General features: G+C 39.6%; 1 protein-coding gene across 1 annotated transcript in view; it reads right to left on the bottom strand.

Annotated features, from left to right (window-relative positions):
• muskelin (muskelin 1) overlaps positions 1-25,202 on the bottom strand; it is a 124,874-nt gene that overhangs the window by 6,901 nt on the left and 92,771 nt on the right. Inside the window, exons 10-14 of the mRNA XM_076196882.1 lie at positions 23,734-23,914; positions 23,269-23,466; positions 5,453-5,532; positions 4,791-4,902; positions 3,383-3,522 (exon numbers count right to left, since the gene is read on the bottom strand). Of these exons, the coding sequence (XP_076052997.1) occupies positions 3,383-3,522; positions 4,791-4,902; positions 5,453-5,532; positions 23,269-23,466; positions 23,734-23,914 (711 nt within the window). The remainder of the gene's footprint in view (positions 1-3,382; positions 3,523-4,790; positions 4,903-5,452; positions 5,533-23,268; positions 23,467-23,733; positions 23,915-25,202) is intronic.

Below are 25,202 nucleotides of genomic sequence, written 5' to 3'. Positions count from 1 at the left end.
CCCCGGATTCTGTGAACTGGTTTGATCATGTTTTATGTGTTTATTATTACTCATGAGTAAAAGAGAATGAGTAACAAAGCAGTGACTATATTTTATTATGCAGGTAGTGTGATGAATCATACATTTGGCAGCTGATGCTGTGCTCGAGAATTTGACTTGTACTGAAGCGGTTATGAATCCCCATCACTACATTTACATTTCTCCCAAATATCTTCACACACTCATTTATTATACATATATATATATGTTGGTACATTGTGACAAGTTGATGAAGGTGGAAAAAGAAGTCACGGGTCTAGTTCCGAGTTCCTGAGTTTATTCCTGACCGGTTTCGCTCTATGCTTCTTCACATTCCTCTGAAGAAGCATAGAGCGAAACCGGTCAGGAATAAACTCAGGAACTCGGAACTAGACCCGTGACTTCTTTTTCCACCTTCATCATATATATATATATATATAAATATATATATATATATATGTATATATATATAGCAACAGATTTTCTCTCTTACAAGGGAGGTAGCCAAAGTCAAAGGCAAATTCATTCCCACCCATTTCACCCCCAATCCATTACCATTCACCACCCCTCCCTCCCTCTTTTCTTGGCTCCTTCTGGATGATTAGTCAGCCCTGCATCTTGTCCATCACCCTGGGTCAGGAGCAATGCAGCAAGACACAGCATATCCACAACAAGGCCGCTTCATTTAATTGGTAAACCCCCTCCTTCCCCTCATGCACAAATAGAAAAGACAGGGAGAAATACCTTCAGGGTGTCAAAATATCACTCACACATAACCACTCCCTAACCTCCCTCCCATCACCCATCAGCTCCTTTTCATTCATCACAGCATCATCCATCCATTCTCCACTCACCCCTATCTAATATCTTCTCCCTTCCTTCCTCAACAGACATACCCCTCCTTCTCAATGTCCCTTTTACCCCATCCATTCATTTTATCCTTGGTTGCCCCCTCAGGTTCACTCCATCCACCTCTGCCTTCCACATTTCTTTTACTAATTTTTCTTCACTCATTCTTTCCATGTGTCTAAACCATCCCAATACTCTTTCATCAACCCTATCTCCCAACTCCTTTTCCACCCTGCTCTCCCTCTTCCTCTCTTCTGTTCCATGTTCCTGCCCCACGCAGTGCTGTCAGCACAATCACTCCTTCATGCAATCTCCTCTTAACCTCTTCACTCTGGGGCATATCACACGTCTGGCAGCATTAGCTGCCCGACGTGCGATGTTGTGTCATAATAATCGCATTATAAAAAATAAAGTCAGTGCTCAACCGTTCGTTCTCTTTCACCCGTGTATTTTGATAACCATAGAAAATATGATTAAGCCAGTTTAGAGAGAATGGAAGTTACATAGGTACAACTACAATAAATATAATCAAGATGCCGACGTCGGCATCATCGAGTACCCACTTGCTCCTCATGCTGCCTACGTAGGCGTCACCGTATGGAAGTGGTTAACCCCTACCATACGGTGCCGCACATGTAGGCGTCATGAGGAGCAAGTGGATTCGCGACGCTGCCATATCGGCGTCTTGATTATATTTATTGTAGTCGCCCCTGTGTTTTTACATTCTCCCAAATGCGCCCTGAATCCCATTCTCTGTGGTTTTCAAAATTCGCGGGTGAAAGAGAGAACGATTGATATAAGCGGTGACTATATTTTATGATGCGAGTATTATTACGCCACGTCATATGGCTGGCATTGGCTGCTGCCCGCGAGATTTAAGTCCCGTACTGAAGTGGTTAACATCCATTCCCAAATGTCTATTTTTCATTACAATTTTTTATCTCTTCAATACAAGTCAAATTCTCGCACACTGCATCGGATGCCAGAGTTACAATGGTTGATGCATCACAATACTCATGTTATAAAATATAAATTAACTGTTGTATTTCTCATTCTCTTTCACCGAGTAATAATAAACACAGAAAACATGATCAGGCCAGTTCATAGAATTCGGGTCACTCAGCAGCTACTACAAAATAAATATAATCAAGACGCTGACATCGGCATATTTGTATACCCACTCGCGCCTCATGATGCATACATAGACTTCATTGTATGGAAGAGGTTAAACCCCCCTAGGCATTTACTTGCTAGTCTTGATCTACATTTTACCTCCACCTCCACTCCTCCCTTCCCCACCACATGCACCCACAAGTATCTAAAGCTATCCACTTCCTCCAGTCTCTCTCTTTTAATATTAACTTCCAATTTGTTGCCATCCACTCCACTTGTACATCTCATCACCTTACTTATCTTCAACTTCCTCCTTTCACACACTTTTCCAATCTTTGTCACTAACTTCCTTAATCCCTCCTCCGTTCCTACTACAAGTGCAGAGTCATCAGCAAACAACAACTGGCTTATCTCCCATTTTTTCTTAAATTTCTTTAACAATCTCCAATCCCTGCCCTTTACCCTTGCATTTACCTTTCACACCACCCCATCCATGTACACATTGAACAGCCATGAGGACATAACACATCCCTGGTGAAATCCCACTTTTACCTCAAACCACTCACTCTCGCCATTTCTAATTCTAACTACTCTCTCTAATTTCATTAGTAGTAGAGATTTCTAAAATCTCTACTACTCTCTTGAAAACTCTTGACTGCTCTTAACAGCTTTCCTCCTATCCCATATATCTGCAATACCTCCCACAATGCCTTGTTGTCTACCCTGTCATAAGTCTTTTTCAAGTTGATAAAGGCCTAAAAAACATCATTACCTTTTCCTACAGCTCTCTCACATATCTATCTTACCACAAAAATTTGATCCACACAACCTCTACCTTTCCTAAATCCACACTGTTCCTCACCAATTACTCCCTCTGTTCCTCTCCTAATCCTCTCAACCAAAACCATCCCATAAGGCTTCCCAATGACACACAACAAACTGATCCTTCTGAAATTACTACACTCACAATTGTCTCCTTTTCTCTTGTAAAGCAGAGCTATATAGGCATTTCTCCAGTCCTCCAGCACTCTACCCTCTTTCAGACAAACATTAATTATACAACTTCACCAGCCAGTCCACCATCAATGTACCTCCCTTTATAGACACTGCATGACACCCATCTAACCCACCTCATTTTTCTTTATTTCTCCCACATTTTATATATATAAATATATATATATATATATATATATATATATATATATATATATATATATACACACACACACACACTTAAGAGTTACATGTATTTCCCCTTTTGCAATATCCTTGACATTCTCTTCACAGCTTCCACCACCACAATCAAAGCTTCCCTATCCTCCTCTACATTTAGTAATTCCTTGAAGCACTACACAAACAACATAAGATGCATAAATATCCACAAACACTGATTAAAACCTACTTGTGCTTCCTAATAAGCAATATACACCTCTGGAGCAATTGATCTCGTGATGGACGTGATAACCGTAAAGACCAGAAATCATCCAACCTCATCTTGGGTAAGGTAACCTTTCCTGGATTACCTCCAAACAAATAATGAACCTGAAATAATGAGAAGACCAAAAATGAGGTTGATGGATGGGATGAAGGGGGCACTGAATGCATGAGGAAAGTCTGTTGAGCATGGGAGAAAGCATTTAAAGATGTGAGTGGAGAATGACTGTAAATGGATAAAATTATGCATCTAAAGGCATTTCTTCTTATCTGCTCTGTATATTTCTTGAGAGAAAAAGGGGGGAAACAGCTGCCATATAATGAAGTGGTGCGAGTTAACCAGTTTCAACTATTGGGCCCTGCTGTGAAAGTTTTGCTGTATTGCCTATGACCCAAGCAGTGTGGAAAGGGATAGGGGTGACCATTTATTCACAAGGAGTTAAGAGTTGAAGGTTTTTGGATGGTTGTAGGGTGGGTAGCTTTGGCTCTGCCACCCTCTTTTAATGAAGAAAGAGCCAATTTGGTATATAGGATGATAAATTGATGAGGCCTGAAGGGTCCTTGTTTTCTCTATTCATTAGTGAGTGCATGAAGAAGGAGGGTTGCTATGTAAATGAAGCCATGAGGGTAAACTAGGATCAGCTGTTGGGCCCTGCTATGGAAGTGCCATGTTGTACTGCACTGCTTTTGACAAAGGCAGTGGCCAGGGACCAGGGATGGTCCTTTATCCACAAGGAGCTAAGGTTATAGAGAAAACAAGTGGGTGATTGCATGGGTGTGGCATGAATAGAGGGTGTGGGATGATGGAGAATAGGTGCATGCCTTGGCTGGCTACTTCCCTTATAATAGGGGAAGAAGCCTTTTGGTAGACAGATATATTCTATAACATCTCTAACATTTGCATATATCTAATTTCTAATTAAATATGAAAGCAGTATGCACCACAGTATAATAATTTGGGCAAAATGTCAATTCTTTTGAAAATGTTTAGAGGTGTGTAAAACTGAAAATGAAATAACACAAGAAATCTTGTAACAAACCACTTTCATAATATATACATACATATATATACACCAATGGCATTTTCCCACTTACAAGGGAGGTAGCCAAAATCAAAGGCATAAATCCACTCCCACCCATTTAATCCCCACATACTCCACTCCCATTCACCTCCCTCCCTCTTTTCTTGGCTCCTCCTGGAGGATGGGTCATCCCTGCATCTCACCCACTGCCCTGGGTCAAAAGCAATGTAGCAAGATACAGCACATACACAGCAAGGCTGCTTCATTTAATTGATGAACCCCCTCTCCATCCCCTCTAGCAGAAAAAGAATAACAAACTAAAATAATTCAACTTAATCCCAATGAACCACGTACCTTTCTGATATCGTCATAAACAAGTTGGTGGGCAAATCGAGGACATGGTTCAACATGTTGCATTTTACTCCAGTAGGACTCACTTGTTTGCTCATTACGATATATACATGACCTGTAACACACTTCATGATATAAAATCTCAATCTTTAATACTGATGATTAAAATGTGGCACAAATTCTTATTTGTTATTTGATCTTTCAATCATGGCCTTAGGGACCAATGATAGGTACATGGTGGTGGTAGTTCTGCAAGATGGATGGCTGAGTCAAAAACTGCCAACTCCACCACCTCTATTTGGAGGTTCAACCCCCAAGGGCTGGCACCTGATCTCCAGACCAGACCCAGTATCTCTCTGCATCAACTTAAACAGACTTTCTTCCACTATTTCATGTAAGGAGGGCTGAAACCAGCAACTGCTCCCATTCTACTTAAGATTATTGCTTGTGTTGTATTAGTGTGAAACTGTTTCTATTTCAATGGCTGGAACTAGCTATTGAAACAGAAACAAACCCACACCAATACAACACAGACAATAATCCAAAGTTTCTTTCTGGAGAGATCTATGGTAGGGCCCAGGTACCGTTGCCAGTCACTGTGGGGCTGTAGGTTTCATCAGTGAAACTTGAGGCAACAATTATCATTATCATCATCATGGACTCACCATTTATTCTGCGTTATATTGTAGACCCAAAAGGAATTGCGCACATTATCATCCCTCTTGTCTTTGTCTTTGCTTAGTCCCTGCAAATATATCGGACAATAAAAATTTACATCACTGAGGGCATCAAATATTGAAATAAAACTAAATACTACTGAGTATCTTCTCCCAACTCATATTATTTCCACAATTTTCCCCCCCAAATAATATTTGCTATGCACTTGCATTGAAGGGGTAATCATGCCTACAACAGTGTATGGGTCAGAGACTTAAAACTAAAGAGAAACAAAAAGGATGAGTTTAAATGTGTTTGAGATGAAGTGTCTGAAAAGCATGGTAGGAGTTACAAGGTTGAATAGTGTGAGAAATGAGGAGATGAGGAGGAGAGCAGGGGTGAAAAGGGAGCTGACAGATAGGGCTGATGAAAGATTATTGGCATGGTGTTTTCTCTATTTTCCATTTGAGGGGGGGTGCACTGTGTAAATGAAGCAGCCCTGCTCTGGATGTGCTGTGTCTTGCTGCATTGCTTCTGATGCAGGCAGTGGGCAGGAAACTGGGATGACCCTTCATCCATGAGGAGCTAAGATAAGAGGGAAACAAGGGTGGTGGATGGGAGTTGAATGGGTGGGACTGGATGCACACCTTGGCTACCTCACGAGCAGCGATTGAAGCAAGACGTATTGAAAACAAGCTCTGAACCACTAACTACCACTTTGCCAATGGACGAATTTGGAACCAACCAACTCTGCTGAGTTGTATACAAAAACGAGAAGGGAGATATAATTCGAGTGGCTGACAATGTAACCATCTTTGTATCTTTATTTTTTTTTTCATGATCAATTACTAAAAATTGAAGGAAAAAACGAAGATAAAAGGGACAAGGGACCAACAAAAAGAGCCTAGACGTAAGTAGAGTCACCGCTCAGGGTTATCCTGAAAAGGACGTGCCTGAACAAAACACCAAAGACATACTAAAAGTTTGAAAGAAATGTATTTTCTGGATTTGGTAGGGATAATACTAGTATGTATAGAAGGATAGACATGGAAAGAGAACCCAGGTTTAAAAATATAATAAGAAATAGGGAAATCAACAAATTGTTAGATGAAATAATCAAACTCAAAAGTGAATGCAAAAGTATTAAGAAGGGCCAATGAAGAAAATAACAGGGAAATAGATGAGTTGAAAATGGAACTAAATATGAGAAAATGAAAGATTGAAAAATGAAGATATGAACAGGAATAAGGCATTAAAGACAGAGATGAAGGATCAAATGCAGGCAGTAACCAAGAAAGTGGAAGAAAATATCAAAGAAAATTACTTGCAAGAAATAAAGAAACAGTGGAAAGTAGAGCAGGAAAGTAAAAAATTATCTTTTAAAGAAACAGTGGAGCAGCAGGTCAAGGAGAATGCTAAGGCAACGGTAATCCAAGAGAAAGGTAATTTGGTCAGGGACACAATGGACAAAAAAAGATGCATTGCAATCTATGGTATTAACCCCTTCCATATGGTGCCGCACACGTAGGCGTCATGAGGAGCAAGTGGATTCGCGACGCTGCCATATCGGCGTCTTGATTATATTTATTGTAGTCGCCCCTGTGTTTTTACATTCTCCCAAATGCGCCCTGAATCCCATTCTCTGTGGTTTTCAAAATTCGCGGGTGAAAGAGAGAACGATCGATATAAGCGGTGACTATATTTTATGATGCGAGTATTATTACGACACATCATACGGCTGGCATTGGCTGCTGCCCGCGAGATTTAAGTCCCGTACTGAAGTGGTTAAAGAGAAACATGATGTTCCTACATATCAGAGAGAAAATGAAGACAAAGAGATCACTATAGAAATTCTGAAAGAGATACATGAGGTGGGACAAAGTGTAGATAAAGAAATTGAAGAGACATATAGAATAGGTACTCAAAAAAAAAAAAAAAAATATTGGTCACAAATGATTGCAGAGGAAGTACTATCTAGAACAAAACTAGCAACTAGCAAACAGTGAACAACAAAAAATGTAGTGAAGCTAAGGATAAGAGACAAAGCCTGGAAAAAATGGAAAAAAAAAAAAAAAATAGCAAATGGCAAACATACATCAAACTAAGAAACAATTATGTAAAAATACACAGAGATGAAAAGAAAAACTATGAAAAAGAAATAATAGAAAAATGCAAGGAACAACCTAAACTATTTTACAGATATGTGAATGGTAAATTAAAGAATAAACAAGAAATAAAAAAGCTGTGCCAGGGAAGTTATGAATATACAAAAGAACAAGAAATGGCAGAAATTATGAACAATCATTTCAAATCGGTATTTACAATTGAGAACTCACCTAACTGTGAGCAAGTACAGAAAAGGAAATAACTGTAACACATAAGGAAATCACCAACCAAATGTCAGAAAATTCCATGGTCCAGATGGAATTGCAAATTGGATACTGAAAGAACGCATAGAGGAGTTAACATATAAAATATACAATATAATCAAATGCTCACTCAAAGAAGGAAAGGTACCACAGGACTGGAAAAATGCAAATATAGTACTAATATATAAAGGAGAAACAAGGAAAATCCAACTAACTACAAACTGGTCTCCCTAACAAGCACAGTAGCAAAAATATGTGAAAAAGTTATCAAAAGTAGATGGGTTAAACGTCTGGAAGAAAAAACTATACTGAATCCAAATCAATTTGGATTTAGACAAGGAAGATCTTGTACAACAAACCTGATCTGCTTCTATTCGAGACTAATAGAAATAATACAAGAAAGGGATGGATGGGCAGACTGTGCCTATCTAGACCTACAAAAAACATTTGATAAGGAAAATCCAACTAACTACAAACTGGTCTCCCTAACAAGCACAGTAGCAAAAATATGTGAAAAAGTTATCAAAAGTAGATGGGTTAAACGTCTGGAAGAAAAAACTATACTGAATCCAAATCAATTTGGATTTAGACAAGGAAGATCTTGTACAACAAACCTGATCTGCTTCTATTCGAGACTAATAGAAATAATACAAGAAAGGGATGGATGGGCAGACTGTGCCTATCTAGACCTACAAAAAACATTTGATAAGGTACCACACAAGAAATTAATAAGAAAAATAGAATCAATAGGTGCCATCGGAGGTAAATTATTGGAATGGATGGAAGACTTCCTGACTGGGAGAAAAATTAGGGTAGTAATTAGAGACAAATAATCGAAATGGGAAAAAATTATAAGTGGTGTCCTGCAAAGGTTAGTGCAGGCTCCAATCATGTTTCCCATATATATAAATGACATGAATGAAGGAGTGGAGTGTTATATGAATTTCTTTGCAGATGACAAAAATACTAAAGAAAGTAATAACAGAGGAGAATTGCGAATCATTACAATCAGACCTGGACAAAATCTGGAAATGGACTCAAAAATGGGATGTGAACTTCAATATCAAGACAACTGATGGAGTTTGGAAAAAAGTAAAAACAGAATATCAAAAAATGATAAAATTGGTAAAGAAGAAATAAAAAAAAGTGCACTCGGAAAGAGACCTTGTAGTAATAATCAGCAAAGACATGACACCAGACAAACATCAACAAAATAGTCGGAGAAACCTTCAACCTATTAAGGTCAATGAATGTGCATTTGACTATTTGGATGAAGAAATGATCAAAAAAATTTAGTCACATTAATGAGACCAAAACTGGAATATGCAGCAACACTATGGACACCCAGTGCTAAAAAGAATATAAAGAAATTAGAAAGAATACAGAGGGCAACGGCAAAGTTGGCACCAGCTCTTTCCAAATTAACATCCAAAGATTATCCAAATTAGAACTACTAACACTGGAGCAGAGAAGAAAAAGAGGTGATCTACTGACTATCTATAGAATCATGAAAGGAATGGAAATCCTTGATAGGAAGGATTTACTAAAAAGAGACATCGGAAAAACAAGAGGACACAAAAAGAAACTCAAAAAGGATAACTATAGAACATACATATACCAAGGCTTTTCCCCTTACAAGGGAGGTAGCCAAAAAGAAAAAGGCATAAAACCATTCCCACCCATTCCATCCTTAATCTCTTCACTCCGGGGCACATCGCACGTCTGGCAGCATTAGCTGCCCGACGTGCGATGTTGCGTCATAATAATCGCATTATAAAAAATAAAGTCACTGCTCAATCGCTCGTTCTCTTTCACCCATGAATTTTGATAACCATAGAAAATATGATGTAGCCAGTTTAGAGAGAATGAGGGTCACGCAGGTATGACTACAATAAATATAATCAAGACGCCGACGTCGGCATCATCGCGTACCCACTTGCTCCTCATGACACCTACGTAGGCATCATCGTACAGAAGTGGTTAAATACACTCCACCCTCACTCTTATCTTAGCACCTCCTGGATGACGGGTCATCCCTGCACCTTGTCCACTGCCCTGGGTCAGAGGCAGTGTCACAAGACACAGCACATCCACAGCAAGCACTTCATTAAATTGGCAACCCACCCTCTCTGTCCCCCCCCCCCCCAAATGCAGAAAGGAGAAGACGGGGAGAAATCCCTTCAGGCTGCGTCAAATTTTTTCACACATACTACCTCACCCCCCCATCCCCCCACCCATTCCACCTCATGCATCACAGCATCATACATATACAACCATTCTCCAGTCACCCGTCTTCTGTCCTCTCCCGTCCTTCCTCAACAGACATTCACCTCTTCCCCAAAGCCCCCTTCACCCCATCCATCCATCTCATCCTAGGATGTCCCCTCATGTTCACTCCCTTCACATCTGCCTTCCATACCTCTTTTACTAATCTTTCTTCACTCAATCTTTCCATGTGTCCAAACCATCCTAATACTCTTTCATTGACCCTATCTCCCAACTCCCTTACCACCCCTGTTCTCCTCCTTACCTCTTCATTTTTCACTCTATCTAACCTAGTAACCATCATATTTCTCAGACACCTCATCTTAAATGATGAGGAAAAAGATAAAGACAAAGCACTCAGAATTGAAGCAAGTGATAGAAATGATAAGAGAACAGAGACGGAATAAAACGAGTTTTTTTTTGGAGTGCTGGATTTCAGACTGAAAAAATGGTATATAAAAAAAATGGAAACTTAAACCAAGAAAGAAAAGAAAAATGAAAAGAAAAGTGGCATACACAAACATCAATGGTATGATCTATGGAATCAACAAACTAAATGACTATCTAGAAACAGAAAAACCTGACATCATGGCATAGTAGAGACAAAACTGAAAGGACCACTATTATGCTATTAACCCCTTCCATACGGTGCCGCACACGTAGGCGTCATGGGGAGCGAGTGTATTCGCGAGGCTGCCATATCGGCGTCTTGATTATATTTATTGTAGTCGCCCCTCCATAATGACATTCTTTCTAATTCTTTTGTAATCGCATTTTCTATGGTTATCAAAATTCACGGGTGAAGAGAGAACGATCGATATAAGCGGTGACTATATTTTATGATGCGAGTATTATTACGACACGTCGTACGGCTGGCATTGGTTGCTGCCACCGAGATCTAAGTCCATGACGCCTACGTGTGCGGCACCGTATGGAAGGGGTTAACAAGCATAGTGGGACATGGTTTATATAACCACTGGGTGAAAAACAGAACTGATATTGACCAAAGAAGGTTTAAATGTGACAAAGGTAATTGAAGATCAGGGAAATACAGAAGTAATAATGATTAAAATTGCAAACAAAAAGATGAAAAGCAGAAAATTTGTAGTAGTGTATGTACCACCAAAAACCCATGCGTGGCCAGACAGTGAACATTCCAAATTATTGGAAGAAACAATAAAGGTGCTAAATGAATTACTGAAAGAGGGTGGAAACATAGTAATCATGGGCAATTTTAATGCAAAAGATATAATTTGGGAAAAAATGACAGTCAAGGGGGAGATGAACTCTGGAGCAACATGCTACTATATATGACCATCAAGTACACTCTAACACAACGGGTTGAGGAGAATACTAAATATAGAAACAATGAGGAACCATCAAAACTAGACCTAGTATTAACCTCTGAACCAGATATTGTGAACAGAATGGAGTATAAAACACCAATTGGAAAAAGCGACCATATACTAATAGAGTTTGAATTAAAAGAACAGAACAACATAGATAGAAATGACAAACATAGAGAAGGAAGATTTATGTACAACAAAACGAACTTTGTAGAACTAAGGAAATTTTTCCAAAATGCAAATTGGGATAGGTTCTCTAAAGAGGAAACAAATATGGATGACAAATGGAACATATCTAAAGAGAATTATAAAGAGGGAGTTAACAAATATGTACCAAAAAAGAAACAAAAAGAAATTTATATAAAATGTTGGTTTAACAAAAGATGTAGTGAGGCTAAAGCCAGGAGAGATAAAGCATGGAAAAAATGGAAAAAAGACAGGAAAACATCCAAATGGCAAACATATATAAACTTAGAAATTAATATGTAAACATACGCAGGAAAGAAAAAAGAGAATACGAAAGGGATATCATAGACAAATGTAACGATCAACAAAAACTCTTTTACAGATATGTAAATGACAAACTAAAGGATAAGCATGATATAGTAAAATTGCGTGGAGATAAAGAGTACATAGACGACACAGAGATGGCAGAAGTTATGATCAGACACTTCAGGTCTGTTTTTACAATTGAGAGCTCACAACCCCAGCAGGACGAACAGCTGCCCAGGATGTAACACTTCACCCCATACCATACAACACATAATGGAAGACTGCATTATACACAATCATGCATGCAAACAACACAACATACTCTCTATAAAGGATTTGTGGGAAAACCCAGTTTTGGCTGTGGCATTCCTTGGGGAGACGGGACTGCTCGGACAGACAGTCTAGGGAACGACAACAACAACTAGAAAGTTCACCCATGATGAAGGAAATAAAAATAACACAGAGGGAAATTAGAGACCAAATGAAAAGCCTAGATGTCAGAAAGTCGAATGGACCAGATGAAACTGCAAATTGGATATTGAAAGCGTGTATAGATGAACTGACAGATAAACTACACAAGATAATAGACTTCTCTTTAAAAGAGGGAAAAATACCGCAAGATTGAAAAGATGCAAACATAGTACTAATATACAAAGGAGGAAACAGGGAAGATCCTACAAACTTTAGACAGGTGTCCCTCACAAGCACAGTAGCAAAAATATGCAAAAAGATTATCAGGAACAGATGGACCAAACACTTGGAAGAAAATAAAATAATAACCCCAAACAATTTGGTTTTAGAAGTGGAAGATCGTGCACCATAAATCTGATCTGCTTTTACTCGAGACTAATTAAGATGGTACAAGAAAGAGATGGATGGGCAGACTGCGCCTTCCGGGACCTGCAAAAGGCTTTTGACAAGGTACCTCACATAAAGTTAATAAGATTGAAAAAATAGGAGGAATTCAAGGTAAACTATTGGAATGGGTGAAGGACTTCTTAACTGGGAGAAAAATGAGAGTGGTACTTAGGGACAAAATTTTGAAATGGGAAGATGTCAAAAGTGGCATCCCACAAGGCTCTGTTTTGGCTCCTTTAATGTTTGCCATATACATAAATGATATGGACAAAGGAGTAAATTGTTACATCAATTTTTTTGCCAACAATGCCAAATTACTCAAGAGAGTGAAAACAGATGAAGATGGCAGATCGCTACAAGATGACCTGGATAAAGTATGGGAATAGAGCCAGAAATCTGAGATGAACTTCAACATCAAGAAATGTAGCATAATGGAATTTGGAAGAGGCAAAAACAGAGTTTCAGGAAAATATATGATTGGAAACAAAGAAGTAAAGAAAGTAAACTCAGAGAGGGACCTAGGAGTAGTCATCTCAAGTGACTTGACACCTGACAAACACGTAAATAAATTATTCGGAGAAACTTATAACTTATTAACCACTTCTATACGGTGATGCCTACGTAGGCGGCATGAGGAGCAAGTGGGTACTCGATGATGCCGACGTCGGCATATTGATTACCGTATTTTACGGCTTGCAAGACGCTGCATCTTGGAAGACGCACCCTAATATTTGAAAGAAATTTCTAAAAAAAAAAAAAAGAAGTCATTCTCATACAAGAACACATTCACCATATACCCGACCACTGAACACAAAAACATAAGAAGCAAGGACGACACGTATTGAACGTATTGTTTACATTACAAAATCACTTGTCTGATTTTGTTTGTATGGCGATGATACTGGTTGGTGATTAGTAAATATACTATACATTTTTCATTGTCCAAGGGTGGTTTTATTTTCATAACAATAAGATAAAAAATTCAAAAATATGGATGTAGATATATTAACTCCACTGCCGAATCATTTTTTCGGTAGGCGGTGGTTCAAAGTGTCTTTCTGCTGCTCTTTTACAGTGTTCTTTGGCATATCGTACAACTTGTAGCTTGTATGCGATAGTATAACTAAACCGTTTTGATGAACTAGCCATGGGTGATAATTTCCAGGACAAAAAATCTTATGACACATGTGATAGCCTGGTGTAACTGATAAAGGCACCTAGCATTTGCGTGCGTTCATGTGTATGTGTGTGTGTGTGTTGCTATGAGATGAGGGAACGGCCCGTTTTCTCCACACACCGAGTAGGCTCCAGGAAGGATTATGGTATTGGAAATACTTGTAACAGCTAAGTACTGAGTTTACATAATATAAAAGGTTGAATTAAATAGTACTTAAGCTAACATCATAGTGTAATGACTCAACATACAAATCCAGGTCGCTATCGGTCAAGTGTCCAAGCTTACATGAGCCTGGGTGTTGCCTTACAATACAACATTCGTCTTGGAAGACGCATTAGCATTTTTCAGGGTATTTTTTAAGAAAAAAAAGTGCGTCTTGTAAGCCGTAAAATACGGTATATTTATTGTAGTCATACCTACGTAACCTCCATTCTCTCTAAACTGGCTTCATTATATTTTCTATGGTTATCAAAATACAAGGGTGAAAGAGAACGAACGATTGAGCACTGACTTTATTTATTATAATGCAATTATTATGATGCAACATCGCACGTTGGGCAGCTAATGCTGCCAGATGTGCGATATGCCCCGGAGTGAAGAGGTTAAGATCAATGAAAGTGGTCTTCAACTACATGGATGAAGAGATGGTTAAGAAAATAATAACTACATTGATAAGACTGAAACAAGAATATGCTATATCAATGTGGGCACCAAGCACAAAGAAAAATACAAAGAAATTAGAAAGAATCCAAAGAGTGGCAACAAAGATGGCACCCACACTATCAAATTTGACATATGAAAAAAGACTGGAGAAATTACAGCTGTCAACATTGGAGCAGAGAAGGGAAAGAGGCAACCTGTTGACCATATTCAGAATTATGAAAGGGATGAAAGTTCTCGATAGAGATGACCTATTGAAATGGGACAAGAGAGAAACAAGAGGACACGATAAAAAGTTAAAGGACAGTTACAGAAGACACCTGAAAAAGAACAGTTTCCTGCACAGAGTGATCGATGTCTGGAACAAACTAAACAGAACAGTGAATGCCAGAACTATACACGAGTTAAAAAATAAATTGGATGTGGAGAGATACAAAAACGGGTCACCGAGCATAGCTCTCATCCCGTAAAATACAACTAGGTAAATACATTCAAACTCCTTCTCTCTTCCTCTCTTATGTTCCATGTTTCTGCCCCATACAGAGCTGTTGGCACAATCACTCCTTCATACGGTCTCCTCTTAGCATCCATTCCCAAATGTCTATTCCTCATTACACTTTTAATCCACCAAGGCATTTACTCGCATCTCTCAATCTACATTCTACCTCCACCCCCACTCCTCCCTTTCCTGCCACATTTGCACCCAAGTACCTAAAACTATCCACTTCCTCCAGTTGCTCTCCCTTAATGCTCACTTCCAGTCTGCTGCCAATTTCATCCCTTGTACATCTCATCACCTTACTTCTACCCACATTTATATTCAGCTTTCTTCTTTCACACACTCTCCCAAACTCTGTCACTAACTTCCTCAATCCCTCCTCTGATCCTCCTACAAGCGCAGTGTCGTCAGCAAACAACAGCTGGTTCACCTCCCACTTTTCTCCATTTTTTTTTAACCATCTCCAATCCCTGACCCACTACCCTTGCATATACCTCTCGCACCTCCGCATCCATGTATAAGTTGAACAGTCAGGGTGACATAACACATCCCTGACGAAGTCCCACCTTTACCTCGAACCACTCACTCTCTCCATTTCTAATCCTAACACATACTCTACTACTCTCGTAAAAACTCTTGACAGCTCCTAGAAGCTTTCCTCCTATCCCATATATCTGCAAAAACCTCCCACAGTGCCTTCCTGTCTACCCTGTCATAAGCCTTTTCCAGACCCATAAAAGCCAAAAAAACATCCTTACCTTTTCCTATAGCTTTCTCACATATCTGTCTTACCACAAAAATCTGGTCTATGCAACCTCTACCTGTCCTAAATCCACACTGTTCCTCACCTAATCCTCTCAATCAAGATCCTCCCATAAACCTTCCCAACTGCACTTAACAACTAACAACTTCAACAAAACAACATTTTGAACACTTAACAGTACACCAATCACAAACATAAACAATGCTGTGCACACTTTTAATACAATCATACAAAATGCAGACAAGAGATACATCCCTAGAGGCAACAGAAAATCACACAACTCCAACTTCACACCAGAAATCCAAGGCCTCATCAGACAACGAGACACACTTAAACACAATACCGCCACACCTATCCCTCAAAACATAGCAGACCAAATACAAACACTAAACACTGTGATTGCCAATAAAATACATGAACAAAAAACACAAAATTGGCAAAACTTTATCAATACACTTGATCACAAAACAAACACCAGCAAATTGTACAAAACACTCAACAGCATTACACTATCCAATAGTAACACAACATGCTCTCATGCAGCAATAATCACAACAACAGACAATCTACCCTCAATCAGACAACATGCAAACACACTCATAAATAATTTTGCACAGACAAGCCATCTCACTTCTCACCCTGACGACCAACGCACTATTCGACATAAGAAAGACTTTCCCACAGACTCAGACTATACACCCTTCACAGACAGTCAGACAAAACACATAATACATAATCTCAAGCACTCATCTGCCTGTGGCCCTGATAACATAAGTAACATCCACCTAAAACACATTGAACCATAAGGTATACACGCACTCACAAATATTGCAAACTACAGCTATTCACACAACAATATACCCGACATCTGGAAGCATGGTAAAATAATCACCATTCCAAAACCGAACAAAGACCCAACAATCCCAACATCGCACTGCCCAATCACACTTCTCTGCACCCTCTCTAAAGTCATTGAACGCCTAATACTTAAACTTGTCACACCACATATTCCCCTTGCTGACTCACAACACGGTTTTAGGCCACTACACTCCACAAACACTCTTCTGATAAACCTCACACAAAGAATTCAGATAGGCCCCACCACAGAACACTTCTTATAACATTAGACATTAGTAAAGCTTTTGATGCTATCCCCCACCACAACCTAACAAATAAGATATATAACACAGACATGCACAATAACACCAAAAGATGGCTGGCCAATTATCTGGCAGGTAGGAATGCTTATGTGTCATATAATGGCCAATCATCGCACATCAGAAACATTAAGAATGGAGTACCACAGGGCTCTGTTCTATCCCCCACGCTCTTTAATCTATACATGCATGACTTACCCACACCAGACACCTCAGAAATACAAATCTCTTCCTATGCAGACGACATAACAATCACATGCACACATCGTAACACAGACAAAGCTGCAGAAATAATCCAGCCTTACCTTGATACACTCAACACATGGTTCATCACAAACAGACTCAAAATAGCTCTAACCAAATCTACAGCAACACTTCTCACCAACTGGACAAAAGAACACAAATACATACCTCATCTCTACATCAACAACACTCTAATACCACACACAAACACACCGAAAATTCTTGGTGTACCATACAATACATCCATGTCTTTCAAACAACACATCACAAACATAAAAAACAAATGCACACCTAGACTTAACACACTTTAGTCAATTGCTGAAACAACATTTGGACAAAACAAAGAAACTAATACAACAATATACAAACAATGCATATGCTCAGTGATGAATTATGCGAGTCCTGCATGGGCTCCTAATCTCAGTGAGACACACCACAACACCCTTCAAATCATACAAAACAAAGCCCTAAAAACAATTACAGGCTGCACAAATACAACACCTACAGACCATTTACACCATGAAACAAAAGTCCTCAAAGTCAAGGACCACCTCAACATGAGAGGCACACAAACACTTGCCGCAGCCACCACAAACACATCACACTCGCTACACTACATAGCAGAACACCCACACACACCAAGAAACATTAAAACAACACCCAAAGACCTGTATCACACACAGATACTCTCTTCTCTTCCTCCACAACCACCAAATACCAGCCTCCGGAAACATATTCATAATCATATCACTCACTGCTCCATTAACACACTGAAAGACAACACACTGCTGCATGCCAGACCCCCTGATATCCACCCTTCCGAATCCTCTCTCCCATGAAAGGACAGAGTCCACCTGGCCAGACTGCGGTGCAGCCACCACCCAGCACTTCTAAGCTACCAGAAGAGGCTGGATGACTGCATTGTGAACAGTTGCCCAGGATGTAACACCACCCCATACCATACAACACATAATGGAAGACTGCATTATACACAATCATGCACGCAAACAACACAACATACACTCTATAAAGGATTTGTGGGAAAACCAAGTTTCGGCTGTGGCATTCCTTGGGGAGACGGGACTGCTCGGACAGTCTAGGGAACGACAATAACAACTACACTTAAAAAGCTAATCTCTCTGAAACTACTACATTCACACTTGTCCCCTTTTCCCTTGTAAAGTGGAACTATACAAGCACTCCTTCAGTCCTCTGGCACTCTACTCTCTCTCCAGCAAACATTAAATAACCTCACCAGCCAGTCTACCATAACTGTACCTCCATTTTTAGACATTCTGCATGGCATCCATCCAGACCAGGTACTTTACCTGCTTTCATCACCTTAACAACTGCCTTCACTTCATCCTTCCTTATTTCTCCTCCATCTTCCTCACTCATCACTCTCATTTTCTTAGCATTTCCCACTGCAACTATCTTTCCCTCCCTATCCTCCTTCACATTTACTAACTCCCTAAAATACTCTGCCCATCTTCCCCTTACTGCCTTCTCTTCCATTATCATCTCTCCATCTGCACCTTTTACCTTTTCCTCTCTACTTGATTCACCTCCTCTTCCTCTCTTAATTTCTTTCCAAAACATCTTATTACTTTCAAAATTTTCTGTCATACTCTTAACCCATTTCACATCTGCTCTCCTCTTTGCCTCCTTTACCTTGAGCTTTACTTCTCTTTTCTTTTCTTTGTACCTCTCATATGACTCCCTTGTTCTATTTTGTAACCAAGCTGTGAAAGCTCGCTTCTTCTCTTCTACAACCTTCTTTGTTTCCTCATCCCACCATTCACTACTCTTCCTTCTATTTCCTCCCATCCTTTTTGTTCCACACACCATCTTTGCACACTTTGAGACTCCCTCTTTGAACCATCCCCATTCCTCCTCCACTCCTAGCTCTACTCTATCCTTCACTCCTTCCACAGTTTCTTCTTGTACTCCTCCTTTTCCTTTTCATTTAAAGAGTTCACTCTAAGCACCTCCCTACCTTTTGTCCTATTCCTCTTTCTCCGTCTATCCTCCACTCTCAACTTACCTCCCACCAGAAAATGATCTGATATTCCCCCACTCTCTCCCCTCAGCACATGTACATCCTTAACTCTTCCTATTATACTCCTATCTACCACTACATAGTCCATTAACGCTCTATTTACCACCCTTCCATCCACCACCCTCTCCCATGTGTACTTATGCTTGACTCTCTTCCTAAACACTGTATTTGCTATCATCAACTCTCTTTCTAGAAACATCTCCACCATCAACTCTCCACTATGATTCTTTCCTGGAACTCCACATTTCCCAACCACTCCATCTATTGGTTCATTTCCTACCCTAACATAAAGGTCTCCCAATACTACTACATTGACATTCCTCCCTAATCCCTCTATGCATTCATTTAAATCTATCCAAAAAGCCTCTCTTCTACACTCTTCTCACTACCAGGCCCATATGCACTTACAAAAACCCACATCTCCTTTCCTAGTTTCACCTTCATCCACATTATCCTTGAAGAAACCTCCTTCCACTCTACTACACGTTTACCTATCTCTTCACTTACTAGTATAGCCACCCCTTCTCTGCCTCACACTCTCTTCACTCCTGAGAACCTCCCAACCACACTCCCAAATTCACACTCGCCCTTCCCTCTCAACTTAGTTTTACTCAAAGCCAACACATCCATCTTTCTTCTCATAAACATACTACCAATCTCTTCCCTTTTATTCTCATCTGTACCATATCCACGCACATTAAAAGACCCAAACCTTAGGGTTCTGGTTGGAAAAATCCAAGACCCTCTTATGCCTTTATGTTTTTTAGGAATATCCCCTGTGGGGCTATAGGGAGAAGGATGCCTAGTCCCAATCCCTGTCCCGTTTTTCTCGTCCTTTACGATCCAAGTTTGAATACTTGGTGGCAGCATTCTTTTCCCCCCACCACAGGGTAGGCAAAACAAGGAAATGAAATTCAGAGAAATGGTACAGGACAGCAACAAGGAGTTGGGGGTCAGCATAACAGAGGGACAGTAGCAGTATAATAAAAGTGTCATCATTTCTCTGTGAGCAGAGTCCTCCTCTATCACAGACAAAATGATGTGTGGCTCTGGTCCATAGTATCCACTGCATGTTACTTTGCCATAGCAACATGCAGCCAATACCCCAGATGGAGTACTGGATACCTGGAATAATTTAGATAAAGAAACAATATGTGCAAACACTATTCAAGATTTTAAGAAAAAACTTGATGCTGAAAGATACAAAGACAGGTCATTACGAGTATAATACAACCAGGTAAATACTTATAAGGGGGCGGCCCTTGGTATAAAGATATATAGACAGTTTACATTTTACATTACATAATTTTTCAATTTTATACACATACAATACATATCCCTTGCAAAGGGGTGGCCGAGTTAAAGCATACACCCATCCTAAACTCATTTATCACCCCTCCTATCTTTGCACCTTATAAATGGAGGGCTACCCCTGTTCCCTGCTAAACCACACTATTGAAGTGATAGTGACCAATGGAACTCATGAAATCCAACATGAGCAAGAATTCAACAATGATGCAAACTTTCTCAACTTCCCTCATGTCCACCTGGAGGTGTGGCCCTGAGGGGCTGGTACCTGGTCTCTGGAGCAGCCCCATATTTTTATTTTCTCTTCAACTATCAACTCCTTTCTAACACACTACAACACTATCTATTTTCCCCACATCTGTGGTTGGCACTACTCTAGAGCTTGTCTTTCTACAACTTCCTATCTCAGCTATAGTCTGTGCACTCCATGGAACCCATTTAGGATGTGGCATACATTGTGATTTACCACTAGCCATTGTGCCAAATCAACCTTACCTTGCTACATACTTCTTTCTCTCTTATTTCCCATCTATGTGCTACTTAATTCTTTTTCTTTTTATATTCTGCATATAGTAAAGGAAGCTGTATCACTTTCTAAGATTATAAAAATGATTTCAATAAATTCTATGACATGTGGTAGCACCTTTTCCCCCATGTTACCACACCAAGGTATCAAAGGTGAGACAGGTGGTGATGGTGGTGGGTAGGGTGACAGAGATGATTTGATAATTGATGGTCAAATTGGCTACACCACTCTCAGGGGGATTCCCACTTCTGCCCCACCCTGAACAGACTCCTTGGGGTGCACAGACTTTAGTGATATAGAAACAACCACCCCTCTGTGTCTCCCTCATGCAGAAAAAAAGAAGATGAGGAGATCCCTTTAAACTGCATCAAAATATCATTAACACATACTGACCCTACCTCCCATCCCCTACCCAACCTCTTCCTTGTATTACAGTATCATCTATACACATTCACACACCCCTATCTCCTGCATTCTCCCTTCCTTCCTCAACAAACATTCCCCTCTTGTTCAATGCCCCTTTCACCCCAGCTATCCATCTCATCCTCAGTCATCCCCTTGAGTTCACTCCATCCACCTCTGCCTTCCACACCTCTTTTACTAATCTTTCTTCACTCATTCTTTCTGTGTCTAAACCATCCCAAAACTCTTTCATCATCCCTTTCAGCCATCTACTTTTCTATCCCTGCTCTCCTCCTCATCTCCTTGTTTCTCACTCTATTAAAACTTTTAAGTCCTACCACAATACCTCCCAAACCCACCCCCTACCATATATAAGATAGAATAAGATATGCTATCAAGCTACTATATAAAACACCCATGCTCAAAAACAAAACAAGTCCTGACAAATACCTTCAACCAATCCTGGGTACACAACAAATTCCCAATGATCTGGAAGAGATTAGTACTAATTCCTATCTTGGAACCAAACAGGCTGAAAATACAGCATCTTAGAAACCTATCTTCCTTCTCTCTATCACATCCAAACTGATGGAACAACTGATCAGGGAAAGAATGAAATTACAATTACCCACTATCCCATACCAACATGGATTCAAAATATGCCATTCCATCAATGCATTCCTCCTAAACATCATTCACTAAAAAAAAAAGTGCCACCAAACAGGACAGTACTGGTAGCAATAATCATATACAAAGCTTTAAGACTCAGTCTCTAGACATGTCAATTTGTTTCCCTTTTGAAAATCTCTTAGTTCTTTATGGATGAAGCCACTCCCCCCCCCCCACCTAGGTGAGCAGCAATGCAGCAAGACAGGCCCTCCATATCAGGGCCTGACAGCTGAAGCTGGTTTACTCCCTCACTGCTTTATCTACATGGTAACCCTCCCTCCTTGTCCCCTCATGTATAAATAAAGAAGAGAAGAAATCCCTTTGGGCTACATTGGTTTATAATTCAGTCACAACAAACTTCTTAGTAACAGACAGTGTACAGTATTTCTGACCAGCATCTGTGCACAATCAAACGATTGTACAATTGTCCCCCAAGGAGCAATACTATCAACTGGATTGTTAAATCTATTCATAAGTGACCTCCCCACATCTAATCTGGAGCATAACATCACAGCTCTCACCTATGTGGATGACCCAACAATTGTTGCCAGCACAGCATCCACAAATAACTATCAAAAACACACAAATATGTGTTGACAATATGAAACTGACAATCAAAAACCACACTGGGATAACTATGTTTAGGCCATATCTCAGCAATGCAATTGAATCAAAACAGAACATGACTGACATGACTCAAACTGCCCCTAAAGTATTCACCTCACAAAAGATACCAAACACCCTAACCTACACTGCCATATTCTAGCTTTACCTAAACAATGTATCTTTCTTAAGTGACCTGTGAGCCAATCCAGTGTCTTTTGCCAGTTATCTGGGAGCTGTGAGTGTGTTCTGAAAGAGACCTGGGGCAATGGACTGATTATCATCACAACAATAATCAATACCTCACAAGATCATCTTAGATAATTTTCTTTGCACAAAGAAGGAAAAAGAAAAAGGAGAAAAAAAAGGTAAATCCTACACATGCTATAAAATTATATGTAAGTTAAACTGAACGTCTAAGAACTAACCGACAAGACATGAATTTCATTTAATTCTGGATCGATGGTGGCTTTCTGTGTAAATCCTGCAGCTGGCACAGCAGCTGCATCTTTTCTGGTACCATCACTGATATAAGTAACAACATCTGTGTCCACATTATAAGTGAAATAATCGGTCAAATACTCCTTATTTCGCTGACCAGCAAATATATAAAGCTGTCGTGTACCCTGAAGAGGAGATAATACATATTTCAAGACAAAGACATACTAATAAGTTATGACATTTTCCTTAAAGTAATTTAAATCATGAATATTTTCTACAACTACAGTACTAATTCTAATAAAGCATCCAACTTACATAAATGATATTTGACTTACTTTCCAAGACTATTTTGAGACATACAAATGAGAGAAAAGCATATGCAGTGAGTCTCACATAAAAATATGTAAATAAAATAATCATAAATATTTCTTGAAAACCTCTTCATATCTTACACTGTGGAAGAGCATGGAGTGACCAATACGAGACTTGATTTCATTAGGATCTGATGGGGAATTTCCGGCATCATCACGTAGTTTTGTCCAGGTGTTGGTTGCCACATGATAGGAGTATAAGCCAGAAAAGATGGGCTCACTGGGAGTGTATGTGCTGTTGCGTAGTTCATCCATGCCAAGTCTATATTAAAAATAGGGATCAGCTCAAATTATATCAGCTATTCTAATAATATTTAAAATATAAACCCACTGACAATCCTCCACAAGATCACCTTGTATATAGGATCTTGTTCAGTTGATTATTGAATATGATTATTCTCTTCTAGTGGGTCTATGATGGTACCTGCTTGTGGTGGTCCTGTAAGATAGACAGCAAAAATGATAATCTCTCTGCTGCCCATTTTCAAAACCCCATCAACCTCTTCACCTCAACCTTAAGATGCAGCCCCAAGGATCACCCCTTGGTCTCCAGATGGGGACAAAAAGTTCTCTCTTATCAACTTCAACCGTATTTCTTCCATCTTTTCAAATACAGAGACCTGACAACAGGTGACTACTCTCTTCTTTCTGCTACTTTCAACTGGCGACACTGAAACAGTCCCATACTAACACAACACAGACAACAGTCCAAATATTCTTACTAGAGAGATCTATGAGAAGGCTCAGGGTGAGAAGGAGGGAGGGAAGGAGAGAAAGAGAAAGGGAGAAAAAAAGAGAGAGACAGAGACAAAACAATAGTGAAAAAGATATATAGAAAGAGAGAGAGAGAGAGAGAGAGAGAGAGAGAGAGAGAGAGGGAGGGAAAAAGAGAGAGGGAGAAAGAGAAGGAGAAAGAGAGAAAGAGAGAGAGAAAGAGAAGGAGAAAGAGAGGTAGAGAGAGGGAGATAGATAGTGGGAAAGACACAGAATGAATGACAGTGGGAAAAAGAAAAAGAGAGAAAGAGGGAAAGAGAGAGGGAGAGGCTATACAATTACTGGACAATTACTGGATTAAAAACAGAAATGAGAAACAGGGAGTAGGAATCATGTTCTTGGCCAAGAAAAACTTGAATGTGACAAACATTTTGGAGGGCAAAAGCAATGTAGAACTGATCTTGATAAAAGTTGAAGACAAAGAAAAGTAGAAAGTTTGTGGTGATTTATGTGCCCCCCAAAAACGGGTGAATGGAAAGAGAATGAGCAGAAGAAAAACCAGACATAATGGGAATTGCAGAAAGGAAATTAAGGGGTTCAATACCACCCATCAATGTTGAACAAGGGCTATACAATTACTGGATAATTACTGGATTAAAAACAGATATGAGAAACAGGGAGTAGGAATCATGTTCTTGGCCAAGAAAAACTTGAATGTGACAAAAATTATGGAGGGCAAAAGCAATGTAGAACTGATCATGATAAAAGTTGAAGACAAAGACATGAAAAGTAGAAAGTCTGTGGTGATTTATGTGTCCCCCAAAAACGAGTGAATG

Source organism: Oratosquilla oratoria, chromosome 13 (genome assembly GCF_046742065.1).
Source record: "Oratosquilla oratoria isolate Oo_2021 chromosome 13, ASM4674206v1, whole genome shotgun sequence".
NCBI classification, from domain to species: domain Eukaryota; kingdom Metazoa; phylum Arthropoda; class Malacostraca; order Stomatopoda; family Squillidae; genus Oratosquilla; species Oratosquilla oratoria.
This window is presented reverse-complemented; position numbering and strand designations above follow the sequence as displayed.